General features: G+C 41.6%; 1 protein-coding gene across 13 annotated transcripts in view; it reads left to right on the top strand.

The window, feature by feature from the left end:
• LOC119977492 (inositol polyphosphate-4-phosphatase type I A) overlaps positions 1-10,106 on the top strand; it is a 246,016-nt gene extending 235,910 nt beyond the window's left edge. For 8 of the 13 annotated variants that reach the window (XM_038818515.1, XM_038818517.1, XM_038818516.1 and 5 more), the window contains 2 exons: positions 126-280; positions 5,536-5,716. In XM_038818515.1, the coding sequence (XP_038674443.1) occupies positions 126-280; positions 5,536-5,716 (336 nt within the window). Of the gene's footprint in view, positions 1-125; positions 281-4,515; positions 5,331-5,535; positions 6,357-7,453 lie in introns of those variants that run through there. The other 5 variants (XM_038818525.1, XM_038818520.1, XM_038818524.1 and 2 more) reach the window with 3 other exon arrangements.
• Positions 10,107-17,527: the final 7,421 nt, after the last annotated feature.

The raw sequence follows: 17,527 nt of genomic DNA, 5'->3' as shown, positions 1-17,527 counted from the left end.
CGATTTATACGTTTCAGTATCATTGCTGCATTCTTATTTTGTCTTAGAAATGTACTTCATTTTGAAATGTAGGTATTAAAAACCAAATCGCCTAATGTAGTTTTGAATTCATTTTCTGTTCTTAGATTTGTCGTAGACTAAATGGTGTTCGATTTACAAGCTGTAAAAGTGCCAAGGACCGGACAGCTATGTCGATCACACTGGAACAGTGCCTGATCTTGCAGCATGAGCATGGCATGGCTCCTCAGGTCTTCACGCAGGCCCTGGACTGCATGAGGAGGTAAGCTTTCATTTGTTGGCAAGCCATTCAAAACTGCACACATGATTGCGGAAAGATGCAAACTGCAGAAAAGTAATTATTCAATAATGCAAAGATTTGTAAACCAGAATGCAGTGAATTGCACAGGGAAATGGAATGCACCAAAATTATGACAATTATATTTATCACAGTGAGATAAACTAATCCTCGTGCTGGGCAGTAAAAATATATCTCTGAAGGAGGTTTATACCATAAATTGTTTAGATTAGAAAGGAACAGGGGTGACTCCATCACTTCCTGCTTTGGGTACATTTGCTGCTAATCTGTTCCTCCTATCCGGAGTTATGAATAAAGACAGAAATGGTGGAAAAGTTCAGCAGTTCTGGCAATATATGTGGAGAGAGAAACCGAGTTAAAGTTGTGTCTGTGTGACTCTTCAGAGCCATATGGAGCCAGGGTCATACAAACTCGTTGACTTTTTCTGTCTCCACAGATGCTGCCAGACCGGCTGTGTTTTTCCAGCATATTCTGTTTTTATTTCCGATTTTAAGCATCCGCAGTATTTTTATTAACTTGTCCTTCCCTGTGTACTGCTTTCCTCATATTTTAATGGTCTCCAAGCTGTGAGAATTTGCAGAGGCTTTTTGTATCTTCCCATGCCCACAGCCGCCCCTCCCCTGATAAAATCTGTATGCACCCAAACACACTGCTTACATCAGAACTTGGTGGGATGGGACCATGCACCTTACCTTGAGCGTTTTTCACTCGTCGCACTAACCATCTCCTACAATTCCTTCCATTGCCATCTCAGATCGATTCTGAAAAGATGTGGATAGTGGAGTGAGCTAATTATAGAACTGCAGGTCAGTGGGTGATTTTTCCTGAAAGGACATTGGAAATTTGCTGAAGAAATCAAACTTCAAAATTATCTATTTTGAGTCTCAGAATTCTGTAGGTAAAGAAGGATGTGTTTTTTTTTTAAACGTCAGATTTCCTTTTCAGGGTTGACGAGCTTGGGTCAATTAAATTCAAAACCAAATTTTGTTTAGTCAGATTGAATGTTGGCATAGGTTCGAGGGGCTAAATGGCCACTCCTGTTTCTATGTTTCTACACTAGAGAAGAGCCTAGGGTTCAGGTCTCCTTACCCACAGGCTGCTGCAGTGACACAGCTGACAGGGCTAACCCTTCTATATCTTGGAGTAGCTGCAGTCACCTCAATCTTCACAGCAACTTCACCTTAGCCCAGGAGCTGATTCACTTGTGCCCAGTCCTGGAAAAATATGCTTCTGATTATACCCAGTTTGGTAATGTATGGCATCTTTAACACTTTTTGGGAACTTTGTATAGTCTGAAATATTTAGTTCTAACTGGTTTGCATGAGGAAATATTGTGACCCCAATTTGATCATTTTAGCTTGTCTTTTAATGTTGTGAAAGCATTAACTTTAATATACTTAAAACTGAGTTAATTTGCTGTGTTTCAAACAATAATTGACAGTGGCAGTTCAGAGGAACCTTTATTGCAACGCTTCAAACACCTGTCGGATTTTGTAATGTAATCTGACCAGATTAAAGATGAAGACAAGACAAGGCCAGGCATTGTGCGTTTTTAAAAAAAATCAGACAGGATGTCAGAGCATGATGGCCCTTTTCAAAGATTGATTTTTAAATTTAGAGTACCCAATTAATTTTTTCCAATTAAGGGGCAATTTAGCTTGGCCAATCCACCTATTCTGCACGGTAGCATGGTGGTTAGCATAAATGCTTTACAGCTCCAGGGTCCCAGGTTCGATTCCCGGCTGGGTCACTGTCTGTGCGGAGTCTGCACACCCTCCCCGTGTGTGCGTGGGTTTCCTCCGGGTGCTCCGGTTTCCTCCCACAGTCCAAAGATGTGCGGGTTAGGTGGATTGGCCATGCTAAATTGCCCGTAGTGTCCTAAAAAGTAAGGTTAAGTGGGGGGTTGTTGGGTTACGGGTATAGGGTGGATACGTGGGTTTGGGTAGGGTGATCATTGCTCGGCACAACATCGAGGGCCGAAGGGCCTGTTCTGTGCTGTACTGTTCTATGTTCTATCTTTGGGTTGTGGGGGCGAAACCCATGCAGACACGGGGAGAATGTGCAAAATCCACACGGACAGTGACCCAGAGTCGGGATCGAACCTGGGACCTCGGCGCCGTGAGGCAGCAGGGCTAACCCACTGCACCACCGTGCTGCCCCCTTTTCACTCCCAACTATGAATTAAAGTGGGCAGCACGATAGCATTGTGGATAGCACAATCGCTTCACAGCTTCAGGGTCCCAGGTTCGATTCCGGCTTGGCTCACTGTCTGTGCGGAGTCTGCACATCCTCCCCGTGTGTGCGTGGGTTTCCTCCGGCTGCTCCGGTTTCCTCCCACAGTCCAAAGATGTGCAGGTTAGGTGGATTGGACATGATAAATTGCCATTAGTGTCCAAAAGTGCCCTTAGTGTTGGGTGGGGTTACTGGTTTATGGGGATAGGGTGGAGGTGTTAACCTTGGGTAGGGTGCTCTTTCCAAGAGCCGGTGCAGACTCGATGGGCCGAATGGCCTCCTTCTGCACTGTTTAAAAAAAAAAAAAAAAAATTCTATTCTGAACGATTCATGTAAGCGCTTAAAAAAAAAAGTGTTCCTCCCACAGCCCCGCCCATCCAGCTGCAGTTTCCTCATGATACAACTCCGTGACCCTGGGGGTTATCCTTGCAACCTGCTTGTTGCAGCAACTAACAAGAAGGTTGTAGATTAAAGGCAGTCAGCAGGAAAAAAACGCAGAACAGACGAGGGTTTTACAACAGTATACTAACAATAGTGACTGATAACCATGCCAATATGGTCCAGTTGGAGCCAAAACTTGTACGACTGAAGGAAGGGAGGAAAAACTTCCATTAGCTGTTCAGGTGCCTCTCACTTTCTGGTGAATCAACCTGAACCAAGTGCCTTTTGCTGTCCCAATAGATCTCTCTTCATTTAGTATTGTTTTATAATTGTGTAATTCGTGTATCAAGGAATCCTTGTTTCAACTTTTATTTTGCATCATTTGATGAGAATTGAACGATGTATGCTTATCTTTAGGAAAATGTTGAGAGTGGATTCACTTTATGTAAAGGAAAGGGTAGGCTTTTTCCAATAATGCAAGTCAATTATCAAATACCTTTCTATACTAACGTGTTTTGATGTAGAAAAACAGACCGGGGTTTTAAAACTGCATTTCCATACAGTGACTTCACAGGTAGGTTATCCCTTAGTGCTGTGGAGCAGGGTTTAAAACTGCATTTCCACACAGTGACTTCACAAGTAGGTTTATTGCTATGGATCAAACATCAATCATGTAATGCCTGTGATCGAAGTTTCTCTCCCAGTGAATAGTTTGGATATTCCTAGATATCTGGATTTGGATATTTTGCCTCCTGTCTTGGTGGTGGGGTGGGGGTGAGGGCTATGAAGGGTGTGTTGGAGAGGCAGAAAGACAGAGAATGGAGATGGTACAGCAGCATGGTGGAAACAGATAGAAGTGTATCAATTACTAGTTTTCTCCACTTGGTGGTTCCCAGAGAATATAATCTTTCTGTTCCCAGCTTTGGTTCTGTGTGGAAACACAAAACTGAAGGCCTGCTACCACCCCACGGGATGGTGGAATCATTTGCCCTGTGCCCTGAGCTTACTGACGGCTGACTCAGGAAAGGCCTTTGCAAATGATGTAGCTTCATATTGCCCATTTTGCAGCTACATCTTCCAGGGAAACTACGGCAAGAAAAAAATAAAATAAAATAGAACAATTTGTCTTTTTTCAAAGCAGTACGTAATTAAATTGAAAGCCATGATGTGTCATTTTAAAAACTAATCTTACCATCAGCATTTAAGTTGAATTAGGAGATCCACATGATTGAGCGCAAGGAGAAGTGGCTTTAATAGCTGGAATGGTATGCTCAGATGTAATCTTCTGGCATCGTCTATACAAAATAAACTCTTCTGCAGTTTGCTCTCGTTGCATTCGCTCAGTTCGCAGCAGCAGTGAAATTGCTTGTTACTTGTCCATCAGAGCTACGTGAATGTGACAAATTAAGGAACTGTTTGAGCTTTTCTTTTTGTTTCTAGAGTTCTCATTTATGCATTATTCATCAGTTTTGTTCCATATGTTTTACAAATATCATAAACATGAAACCCTTTAAATAGCGCTCAAATATTGAAAACGTTTCAGCACTAATTAAGGACATGTTCTAAATTTGCTGTACATCTATAAGAAAGGATAAGAACACAGTAAATGGCCCACCACCAACTGTGGTTGAACCCTGTTTGCATTCACTGACGTTTTAAGGTTAGTTTTATTGTGTACCTTGTCTCAAAGTTTCTTGTGGTTTTCTTATCCTTTCTCTGTTTACCTGTCATTTAACCCTGTCTCACCTAAATATTTCAGAGGGGATTTTAGCTGGTGGTCTAAATTTCTCCAACTAAATGATTGCCTTTTTTTTTCTGACAACTAAATTATTTAAAGAACATTCTAACCATTATAGTTGAATATAAAGCTAACATTCATACTTCAAATTCCAACCCAATTCTCATCAAATGATACAACTTCCCATGTTTGCGAAATTGGTATCGTAAACATAGTGTGAATATTTTCCACATTCCCCCCACCCCCCCAAAAATGTTTCAGCTTTCTGAAAGAATAAGCTTACTATTACACGAGAAACAGCAACCAAATACATCTGTTCACCACATTGTGACCTGCAGGAAACATTCTAGATAAATTAAAAGAACAACTTCATTTCTGAGGCATCTTTGTGTAATTTACTTTCCCTTTGAAGGTGAGAAAGGGTTAAATACAAGGATGGTTATTCACGTTCAGTTTGCTTGTATAGTTAGACGCATGATCAGGCATGACAAACGTGCAGCATGTACTTGATGCATACAGACTGAACATGAGAAACCATTGTCATTCTTTCTGAATTTTCAACTTTTCTCTTTTTTTCTCTTTTCACTCTTTCTCTTTCTAATGTGTTAATTTTGTCACTTTTCTTTTCATTTGCTGGTTTTGGTGCTTCCCTTTCTAATTTCTCCTGTAATTTGTATCTGTGAACTTCATTTTTGTTTTAAACTTGCTCCTTCTCTCCACCCCCCCCCCCCCCCCACCCTTCTATTTTAAATATTCTTGCCTATTCTTTTTATGCTGTGTTTGCTGCATGCTTGTTTTGCTTTCTTCCAACACCACCACCCCAAACCCTCTCCCCCTTTGCCATTTCCTACATTCTCCCTTTTCACAGCATTGGAACGCGGGAGGTAGTCACACAGAAGAACTTGAGTGGCCTGGTGCCCATCCGTGATTGCAGGCTTGACCCCAGCCTCCTTTATTCCATCCCTTTACTTGCTCTTAGCCCCAATTTAATGATTGTATGCGTCTTTCTGAGCCTGGCGTATCTGCTGGCCAGATTTCGATGCCAATGAAGAGAAGCCACTTTTTTTTTAGGTTTTAAAAAACAAGTTTAGCTACTTGTTACTCAGCCACCGAATGGAAGGATGTGCAATAGTATTGTCCATCTTAAAACTTGCCTTACAAATGTCAAACTTTACACTGTACTTTATGTATATATTTTATCAAAGCTTAAAATAGAGGATGTATGAAAAATTCTATTAATTGTATACATTAAACTCTTGTAATAGAAACATATGACAAGCCCCTCAGTTTCTTGAAATATATCTAAACTAAAAGAACAGCGCATATACTGTGTTTTAAAGAAATTTATTTAATCCCTTTCTACACATTCTAGTGCAGTCAGAACATTTCTGTTAGCTGTTGTGTGACTGTTCTATTGTAATTTTCTTTTTGTGTTGAGTTCTGAAACCACAGCACTTTCTTGGAATAAACCGCATAAGTGGTAAAACCTCTTCAAAACTGCTTGTCTGTATTTAACAAAATAAAATTGTATTTAAAATTATTTTGAAATATTATACTCTTTTAAAATGTATGTTGGCCATTTTTGGGCTAACTTGCTTTGTGACTTATGTGACTTGCTTGCATAAGAAATGCTTTACTATTAAAGAAAGATCTGTTCAGACATCTGAGCAGATTTCCCATGACAACTAATTTGCTTGTGTAAATAGAAGGCATCTGTTGTACTGCATTCTGCTTCTGCCTTTATAGCACACCCATTTAGTCTGTATAAGTGAGTATCAATCAGTAACATTTTCAGCATGATATAGATCTATTGCAGCAATATGGAGGAAGAGCAGGGAAGTGGGACTAAGTGGATAGTTTTCTACAAAAAGCCAACACAGGTGATCTAAACGGCTACCTCCAGTGCTGTATGATTATTAACCAAATGCCCTTGTATATTCTTCCCTTTAATCCTCTTCTGAAGGCAGTGTTTCATCACTACATAAGCGGCCTTCAAGACCTCACCAACCTAATCCAATCCTAATGTAGGTGAGAGCGTTGATGGATATTTGACCGTGGAGTCATTGATCCTGCCTTAACATATCACCCATGTGATTGTATTTCTAGCCACTGTCTCATGATCAGAAACAGGAGCCCTGCTGATTTTCCACTTTCCTAACCTTTAGCCACCAGTGATTTTTTTTTATAAGTATCCTAAATGTTGCTAGTTATTTCAGCACACACAATAGATCAACCCTGTAACTTCTCCTGGTCTGTGATTCATGTTCACACTGGTCAATTACTTTACCCATTAAACATAAAGTGCACTTAGCTTTCACACAAGGAGGAGTTGATTTTGAAAATAACTCCTCCTTTGGCAGCTCTGACGTTATCAGAAACATGTTGCATTGGGCTGCCATTATTTCCAGTGACATTCACAGGTCAACAAACTGGGAGTATTTATAACCATTTTTATATAATTCAACTGCTGATCTGTAATTTGTGGACACAGGTATTTGATGTCAGTATAAACCATTGATGTAATTCTGAACAGGAGGATCTAATCAATGATTTTGGGTGTGTTATAATTGGATTCAAACCTGGCTTAAAGCTAACTTTTTAAAAACATGACTACAAACCTGAGCAATCTAGTACTACTCTATAAAGCACATAATTACATAATCACTACTTCCCATTCAGTTGCCCTTTTTATTAACCAAATACCCATCTTGTTGTTGTCTTAAGAGTTTTTTTGTATCATTTTTTTTCTTTGCTGCTATCATTCTCTGTACTTGTTTCTTCCCCAGCGAGGGTTGTCGCCGAGAAAACACGATGAAGAATGTTGGATGTCGCAAGTATGCGTTTAATATTCTACAATTGAAGGCTTTTCCAAAACATTACAGGCCACCAGAAGGAACCTTTGGAAAAGTCGACACTTAAAAATAGGAAAAAGACCTTAACAAAATGTGACTCCTGTGAATGACTACTCGTTTATAGTGATAGTTGTGGGGCTTTTACAATGAAACATGTATAGTGAAGATAGCTGTCAACCAAAAGAAAAATAGCTTGTTGAACAGTTAAATGTTTCCTGAACATGTAAATGTTCCACAGAATCACCCAATTTGATCTTTTTCCTCTATATATGTAGAGCATGCTCTTTTGACTAGTTTGTCAATATGTAATATAGTACAGGATAGAGTAGATTGTGGAGCTACCATTTAAAAACAATCTGTGTAAAACAAAAAATTAGAAGCACACAGGAAATAGAGGTCCCTTAAATATTCGGTGAAAACAGTACACTCTATTTAAAGAAGTGACCATTGGCATTGTGTAGAATTGAAATAAATTAGTTCCATCTCCGCGCACATTTCAGATGGCTTATTAGATAGAGACTTGGTTTTGTGTTTTACAAAGGTACTACAGATTTTGAAGATGTGTTTCTTTGCTACTTTTGGAAGTGACCGAGAAACATTTGCTTAAACTTCCCAATTTCCAGCCACCGATATAGATAAACCAAAGCAACATTGTGTATTGTGTTTACTGTTAGACTGTCAAACCCAATGGCAATAGCTCCTGCTTTACAGAATATCTATTCATTGTTTTCCAATTCTAAGCAGTAAAAGCACAGGCTGGTCATGTTTTTTTTTCAAAAATGTATGCTGTTTAGTCACTGTCAGATCTGAGTTTTCGGCTAAGGGCATTGAGTTTATACAAGAAACAATATTGTGATTCCAGAAAGAGAAAAGGAGAGTTTTCTTTCTCAGAGTTTGCCCTGATGTTGCAAAATTTGGATTGCTTTAGAGCATATAAATCGGGATGAAGAAAGACTTTGTTGCAACTCATTAAATCTCTTCCTGCTCCCCTCACAGTAGAACCATACAGATTTGCTTCAACTGTTTTTCTACCATTCCAGTTTCTGCAACCAGTTCCCATTATGCTTGCTGCTTAGTAATTACTTGTTAACCGTAATCATAAGGCAATCTTTGTTGCTTAATATTGAGCTAATAAATCCCCTTCCATCTTGTCCTATTTTATTTGGTATGTCCTTGTATAAAATACTTGTTTTACTTTCTTTTTTGGCTTCATTATATTATATTCTTATGAACGTGAGCTAAGCTATAATTCTATCGCAATTACCAAGAAAGTGATGCACGATGAAGCTTTTGTTGTTATTAATTAAACATATATTTTGGTCAGACCATTTGTACTTCTATGCACCTTGGTTGATTTTCAACCAAACATGCATGGTTGTTTCACAGCACTTTTTGTTTTCTTGCCTAAAGGGTGTCCTGAAATACATCTCTGCTTTGAGAGATGTGGGATTGTCTAACTGCAGCTGACATGGATCACTGAAGAATCATATAATTGTTAAAGTACAATTTGAAAAGTTAATTTGGTCTGTGGCACCTAGAATGCAGTACATATCTGCCAGGCTCCAAACAATGGTACACATTCCAAGTGCTTCTGTGTGGGTATATGCAATTATACACTATGTAAGAGTTAAAGTTGTATGAATTTTCACATTTAAAGGCACATACTTGGATTAAAACCCTGCTTGGAAAAATAACATGGGGTTCTTGTATGTAAAGCCCCAAGTAGATAAAGTAAAATGCATTTTTATTGCACTATTAATTTTGTTATGGAAATGACACAAGATTTATTTAGAAGGTTTACAAAGTTTTTAACCTTTTTATGTAGAAAGTATTTGTTGCTGATCTACAAGATGCAAAAGAAAGTTGGCGCAAAGTAATTTCACTAATTGTGTGAAACCGTTTTTCCTGTTAATTTTTGCTCCAAAAGTGTTGCATTGCTTATTAAGATTCTCTCCAGATACCATACGGGACATAAAATTAAGAAACTCAAACACACCACTAACGTCACAGAAGAGCAAGCAATCGGAATGGAGATGTATATAGCTCTGCAGGACAAGTGTGCTCATTTTTAATTTAGCTCACGTCTTTTCAGTGGGGCAATTTGTGCAACATTTGGAGCCTTATTTCAATTCAAAAGAATTTGTCAAAAGTTTGAGTAGAAAATGGTCCGTTTGTAAAACTAAAATGGTCATAGTTGAGAACATTGTAATAGAAGAAAACGAAGTTGTTCTTGTATACACTCAATTATGTTGTATTATACTGGTAAAGTTTGCCAATTCTGTAAATTAACAGATGTGTAATGCATATCTTATTAGCCATGTAGACTTTGGGGATGCAGTTATGGTTTAAGTCACATTTTTTAAATGTATATAATGTATATGAAAATATCATTCCCGTCCAAAGCTGTTTCATGTAACCTTTTTACAAATTTTATTTATTTATGTTCGCAGTATTCAAACTGTTATGAGCTTTTTATCAGTGGAATTATTTTTGTTTCCTCTGATTGCATTAGATTCAAGTAAGCTGTATAATGTGCTCTCCAAGTGCTCACCTATGGTATGAAATATTAAACAGAAACTGACAAGTTGCTTGTGTTTAGTTGTGTTGCAAATCTTTGTTACAAAACAACAAGTTGAAAGTGCTCCTAGATAGCTTCTTTTATTCTGATCTTGTGTTAGTAAATGTTTTGATGGTGCATTGAAGAAACATTAAATCATATCAAACCGGAAGCCCCAACTTCAATTCAGGGTCTGTGCTGAGTTATCTGATCTCAGTCTGGGCCACAGATCAGTTGCTCCAATTGGTCTTTGTGTCTAAAGTAGCCAAAGTTTCCATGGCAGTCACTCCTGATAGTGTGCATGTTTGAGGTACGTTTTCGGTATTATTGAGTTAAGTCATGTTGTCCTCTGCAGGCAATACTCCTTCCCAGAATGGCTCTATTAATATCAAGCTCAGACTGCCATGGTGTTGGCTTGTTTTCTCTATACATCCAAATGACTAACTAGAATCAACTTGTATTTAAATAATGTCAAAGAACATAATTTAAATAGCCCACGTTATCGTAGTGGTGGGTCGGTTTAGTTCAGTTGGCTGGATAGCGGGTTCATGATGCAGAGCAAGGCCAACAGCACCGGTTCAATTCCTTTACCGGCTGAGGTTATTCATGAAGGCCTCGCCTTCTCAACCTTGTCCCCTTGTCTGAGGTGTAATGATCCTCAGGTTAAATCAGTGCCAGTCAGCTCGCCCCTTCAGAGGAGAAAGCAGCCTGTGTTCATCTGGGACGATGGCAACTTTACTTTACTTTCAATTGGCCATAAAATCATCTAGTAACTGTTGCAGGAAGATAGTCTTACAACATGTGAGCCACGTTACACACACTACATTTTTGCTAGTGCATATCCTGTGAAAAGTGTAGAACAATGCGAATGTACAATAATACAATATTCCACGTAAAATAAATCTGATTATAAATGCAGAATTTTAATTCATACTAATGCATAATCTTCAAAAGTAGCAAGGCTGAAGGTTCACCTCGGGCACCTAATATTCTTGCACCGACCCAGATTTAATTATTCCTAGGTGGAAAGTATACTCTCCTCACAGCCCGCCATCTCCAAATTGCGATAAAAGCATCCATAATTCATTTGTGCACTTGTGACTAATTTACCATTAGTACAAGGCGAAATTGTAGGGGCAAGGGATCAAAGTCTGTGTAGCAAGGTGTCGAGACAAGCTAAGAGAGAACGGTACTGATATGGGAAATTATTGGCATAGAAACTAGGAGCAGAAATAGACCATTTGGCCCTTTGAATCTGCTCCGCCAATCAATGTGATCATGGCTGATGGTCCATGTCAATGCTGGATTCCGCTTTCCATACCTCTTGAAGCCATTAAAATCTAAAAATGTATCTATTCTTGAATACGTTTAGAGACTTGACCTCCACAACCTTCAGTGGTAAAGAATTCCACAGTTTCACTGCCCTTTGAGTAAAGGAATGTTTCCTCACCTCAGTCCTAAATGGTCTGCCTCACATCCTGAGACTGTCCCCGGTTCTAGATTCCCCAACCACGAGAAACATCCTCCTTGCATCTAGTCAGTCCAGCTCTGTTAGCATTTTATATGTTTCAATCAGATCTCCTCCTAAATTCCAGTGAATACCGGTCCAGTAGAACCAATCTCTGTCATAGGACTGTCCCATCAACCCTGCTATTAGCCTAGTGAACTTCTGCTGCAATTCCTCTATGGCAAGTGTATTCTTTCTCAGGTAGGGAAATCAAAATTGCGCACAATTTTGTTTATATAGTTGCAGTAAGATCTCCCTATTTCTGAAGTCAAATTCTCTTGCATTGAAAGCCATATGACCATTTATTCCCACCCTGTTTCCTGTCTGTCAACTAATTTTTGATTTATGCCAATGTATTACCACCTATCTCAAATGCTTTAATTTTGCCCACGAACCTCTTACAAGGGACCTTATCAAAAAAACCTGAAAATTCGAGTGCACCACATCCATAGTTTTCCCTGATCTAACCAGTTACATAATTGAACTTGATTTGCTTTTTTAATTGCTGGCTTTGTCCAATCCTGTTAATGATCTCCAAATATTCTATTACCACATCTTTAATAATAATAATTTATTTTTAAAAATATTTTATTCAGGCGACTTCATAAAAACAAACCAAAACTGAAGAAAAATCGTGGAACATAAATAACCAACACCCACCCTCGCCCCTGGACTCTCGTGTCTTCCGACACCCTGAAAATCGCTACTTCTGGACATGGGGCACCTTCATCCCCAGCACCTTGGACATTATGTCCACAAACCCCTGCCAGAACCCCTTAAGCTTCGGACATGACCAAATCTTGTGGGCATGATTCGTGGACCTCCATACACCGCGCACACCTATCCTCTGCACCATCAAAAACCTACTCATCCGTGCTGCTGTCATATATACTCTATGAATTACCTTTAACTGAATGAGGTTTAGCTTCGTACACAACAAGGATGCATTCAACCTCCGCAGGCCCTCAGGCCATGTCCCGGCCTCTACCTCCCCTCACAACTCCTCCCACTAGCGCTTTATATCTCCTGCCCAGGTCCCCTCGCAATCCATAAACTTGTAGACCAGGAAAAGCTAGCACCTCTCCTCACCAAATCCCGGACCCGCAGGTACTTAGAACCGTCCCCCTTAGGCAGCTCATATTCTTCCTCCAGGTCCTACTCAGAGAGGTGTAAGGGCGTGGAATGCCCTGCCTGCAACAGTAGTGAACTCGCCAACACTAAACGCATTCAAATGGTCATTGGATAGACATATGGACAATAAGGGAATAGTGTAGATGGGCTTTAGAGGGGTTTCACAGTCGGCGCAACATCGAGGGCTGAAGGGCCTGTACTGCGCTGTAATGTTCTATGTTCAACTTCGCCAATCTGCCCCCTATAAACAGGTCACCAAATTGCTCATTCCCTGCCTGCATCCAACCCCCCCCCCCCCCTCCGCCCACACAAACCCAGAAATCAGTGCACTAATCCTTTTAAAGACCGTCTTCAGGACAAGGATTGGGAGATTCGCCGACAGCTGCCTCTCAAGAGCCCGTTTGGTTCTTGCCTATCACTCCCAGGACACAGTCTTCAATTCTCAAAGCCAACACATTCGCCAACAACTTGGTGTCTACGTTCAATGGCGATATCGGGCAGTACAACCCACACTGCTCTGGGTTTTTGTGTCCTTTTTCAATATCAGGGCATTGGAAACCTGCGATACTTTAGGGGGTGTCCCCTCCCCTCTGCCTAGCCTTGTTGTATGCCCTTACCACGATCCTCAGATTTTGCCTTCTGGAGCAATTCTCCAGATCCTCCACCTTCTTCAGCCTCTTCTGGGTCTCATGCATCATTCCCGTCAGCCAACGGTGATGCCAATTGCTCCTCGTGCTCCTCCACCGCCTCCTCCTTTCTGGATCGCCCGGCCCTTGGGACTCCAGCCTCTGCTCCACTCTCTCGATCCCTGCTTTGATCGGCTCGATCACTTTGGCCATGTCTTCCAGGGCCTCCTTCCTCTGCTGGCTGAACTCCACAAGCTGCTTTGTTGACCACTGGGTGGGCAGGGCAGACCCCTTGCCCTCCACCATCTTATCTTGTGGCGCACCACGAAGACTCTCCTGTTCCAGCAGCTCAGTCTTCTCGCCCAACTCCTAGTTCATGGAGCCACACCAGAGGAGTAACACCTTCTAAAGTTACTCCTACACCTCTTTCCATCAGAAACTTCACCCTCCAGACGGGGAAAAGACCAGAAAATACCGTCTTGAGCGGGCGCCACCAAATGTGCAACCATTCACTCCATGGCTGCCACCGGAAGTCCCACATTTTTTTATAATAGACTCTAGCAACCTCCCCACTACTGATGTCAAGCTAACTGGTCTGAAATTCTCCCTTTTTCTCTCTCTCTCTCTCTCTCTCTCTCTCCCTTTCTTAAACAGTGGGGCTACACTTGCCACCCTCCAATCTCGGAACTGCTCCAGGGTCTATAGAATTTTGGAAGTTTACCATCAATGCATCCAATATTTTCAGGGTCACTTCTTTTAATACTCTGGATGAAGATTATCAGGCCCTGGTGATTTGTCAGCTTTTAAACCCATTAATTTGGCGGTACAGTGGTTAGACTGCTGCCTCACAGCGCCAGGGACCCCGGTTCTATTCCAGCCTTGGTTGACTGTGCAGCACTTTCTCCCAGTGTCTGCGTGGGTTTCCTCCCACGGTCTAAAGATGTGCAGCTTAGGTGGATGGGCCATGCTGAATTGCAACTTACTGTCCAAATGTTAGGGGGGGAGGGGGGTTCTGAGATCGGGCAGGGGATCGGGTGGTCTTTCAGAGAGTTGGTACAGACTCAATGGGCTGAATGGTCTCCTTCTGCCCTGTCGGGCTTCTACGACACAAATCTCCTGCACCATTTTCTTACTAATACTGATTTCCTTCAATTCCGCCCTCTCACTAGACCTCTGCTTCCCTAACAATTCTGGGAGGTTATTTGTGCTCTGTTTTGTGAACGGAGAATCAAAGTATGTGTTGAACTCTTCTGCCTCTTCTTTGTTCTCCATTTTAATTTCCCCAGCTTCTGACTGGTGAAATTTGTCTTTACTAATTTTTTTCTCTTCACATTTTTTAGAAGCTTTTACAGTTCCCTGCAGTTTTACTCTCATACTCTATTTTACCCCTCTTGATCAAATTTTTTTTCCTCTTTTGCTGAATTCAAAAATGCTTCCAGTCCTCAGGCTCGTTGCTTTTTATATCTCCTCTTTGGATTTAATATTATTCCTAATTTCTTTTCTAAGCCATGGTTAAGCTACCTTTCCTCTTTTTGCACCAGACAGGAATGAATAATTATTGTAATTCATGCATACGTTCTTTAAATGTGAAACATTGGCTACCCTTTAGTGAGGTTCCCCAATCTATCCTTTCCAATTTGCGCCTCATATCCTCATGGTTCCCTTTATTAAATTTCAGGATCCTTATTTCTGATTTGACTACTTCATTCTCTATCTTACGAAGAATTCCATCATGGTCACTCTTCCCCGAGGAACTCCGCACAACAAGATTGTTAATTAATTAAACAAGGACAGAGGTTCTGTTAAGGGAAACAAGCAGCTAGGGGCGAAATTAAAAAGCAGATCCAAAATGGTAATAATCTCTGTATTACTACCTGAATCATGAGCCAATTGGCACAGAGTCAATAAGGTTAGGGAGGTAAATGCATGGCTTAAAGATTGCTGTGCGAAGAATGGGTTTGAATTCATGTGGCTTTGGCACCAGTACTGGGGAAGATGGGATTTGTTCTGATTGGATGGTCTTCACCTAAATCATGCTGGGACCAGAATCCTGGTGAAACGTAGAACCAGGACTGTAGATAGGGCTTTAAGCTGAATTGGGGGGGGGGGGTTGGAGGAACATAGGAATTAGGAGCAGAAGTAGGCAATTCAGTCCTTCTAGCCTATTCCGCCATTCAATTAGATCATGGCTGATCTCTTCCTGGTCTCAAATCCTCCTCACCTGTTCCCTATATCGCTTTAACCCATTTTAAAAATCAGACATATATCTATCTTCTTCTTGAAACCATTTATTAATTCAGATTCCACTGCACTATGAGGCAGCACATTCCTCAAGCTCACCACTCTGCGAGAAGTAGTGCCTCCTCATCTCAGTTTTAAATCTACCTCCTCTCAACCTAAATCTCGTTCTAGATTGTCCCACAAGAGGGTGCATTTTGTCTTTTTTTTATCAATCCCTTTTTAGTATTTTAAATACCTTGATCAGATCCCCTCTCTTCCTTTAACGAGTATGAGTGGGAAGGGGGGTTCAGTTGCAGGGAAAATTATAAAATCAAAGGAGAAGGTAGGTGTGCAGATTAGTGATGTGGCAGATACCTACCAGAAAATAAAGCGAGGGACAAGGGGTGAATGTCTTTTTTGCAACAAGGAATTATAAAAGAGTAGGGAAATTTGACAATGGAACAACTTTAAAAGCTTAGTATCTGAATACACAAAGCATTCGGAACAACATTAGTCAGTTAATGGTGCGGCGCTGAGAAGGTGTTTGACCGGATAGAATGGGGGCACTTGATGGAAGTTCTGGAGCGGTTTGGGATTGGGCCAAGATTTATGAACTGGGTAAAGCTACTATATAAGGAGCCAAGGGTGAGTGTCTGCACAAACAACATCAGCTCGAGATACTTTTCTCTCCACCGTGGGACTCGGCAGGGGTGTCCTATGTCCCCCCTGCTGTTTGCACTCGCGATTGAGCCGTTGGCCATCGCATGAAGAAGTTCGGGGGTATGGAAAAGACTAGAGTGGGGTGGGGGGATAGAGCATAGGGTGTCCTTATATGCCGATGATTTGCTGTTATATGTGCCGGAACAGAATGTGTCGATAGGGGGAATATTGGAGCTGTTTTGAGTGTTTGGGTCTTTCTCGGGGTACAAACTAAATCTAGACGAGTGAATATTTTGTGGCGTCTCGGCCGGGGGTAGGGCAGGGGTGAGGGGGGCTGCCATTCCGTAGGGCAGGGACTCACTTTAGGTACCTGGGTGTGCAGGCTACCCAGGAGTAGTGGGGGTGGGGGGCGCTCCGCAAGTACAACATTTCTAGTTTGGTGTGGAGAGTGAAGGCTGATCTGGCAAGGTGGGATGGTCTGCCTCTGTCACTGGTGGGTCGGGTACAGACAGTTAAAATGAACGTGTTGCCGCAATTTCTGTTTATTTTTCAATGCCTGCCGATTTTCCTCCCAAAGGCTTTTTTCAGAGAGATTGAGGGAAGGATTATCTCATTCATATGGGGAGGGAAGGTGGCCAGAGTGAGGAAGGTGCTGCTAGAGGGGAAGGCAGGCAGGGGGTTTGGGTCTTGCGAACCTGATGTATTATTACTGGGCAGCGAATGTGGAGAAGGTGCGGAGCTGGGCCAGAGGGGTTGATTCCCAGTGGGTCAGAATGAAGGAGAGTTTGTGCAGGGGGTCGAGATTGAAAGCAGTAGCAACAGCACTGTTCCCAATAGCCCCGGGAGTCCGGTAATAACAGCTTGATTGAGAATTTGGAGGCAGTTTTGCCAACACTTCGCGTTGGGGGCAGGGTCAAGGGAAATGCCGATTCGGGGGAACCACAGATTTGAGCCAGGGAGGTGGGGTGGCAGTTTTTGGAAATGGGAGGAGAAGGGAATTAAGACACAAAAAGATTTGTTTCTTAGGGGTTGTTTTGCAGGACTGATGGAGCTGGAAGCAAAGTATGGGCTGGAGCAGGGGGAAATGTTTAGATACATGCAGGTTCAAGATTTTGCCGGAAAGGAGATACAGAGCTTCCTGGTGGAGCCGGCCTCCACATTACTGGAGGAGGTGCTGATGTCAAGGGGACTGGGGAAGGGGGTAATGTCAGCGGTTTACGGAACTATTTTGGAAGAGGAGAAGGCACCACTGGAAGGGATCAAAGCAAAGTGGGAGGAAGAGTTGGGAGAGGTGCTCCGGAGAGTAA

The sequence above is a fragment of the Scyliorhinus canicula genome, chromosome 14 (genome assembly GCF_902713615.1).
Source record: "Scyliorhinus canicula chromosome 14, sScyCan1.1, whole genome shotgun sequence".
Classification (NCBI taxonomy): Eukaryota; Metazoa; Chordata; class Chondrichthyes; order Carcharhiniformes; family Scyliorhinidae; genus Scyliorhinus; species Scyliorhinus canicula.
Note: the sequence above shows the minus strand (reverse complement) of the source record. Positions and strands in the feature narration are given on the sequence as shown.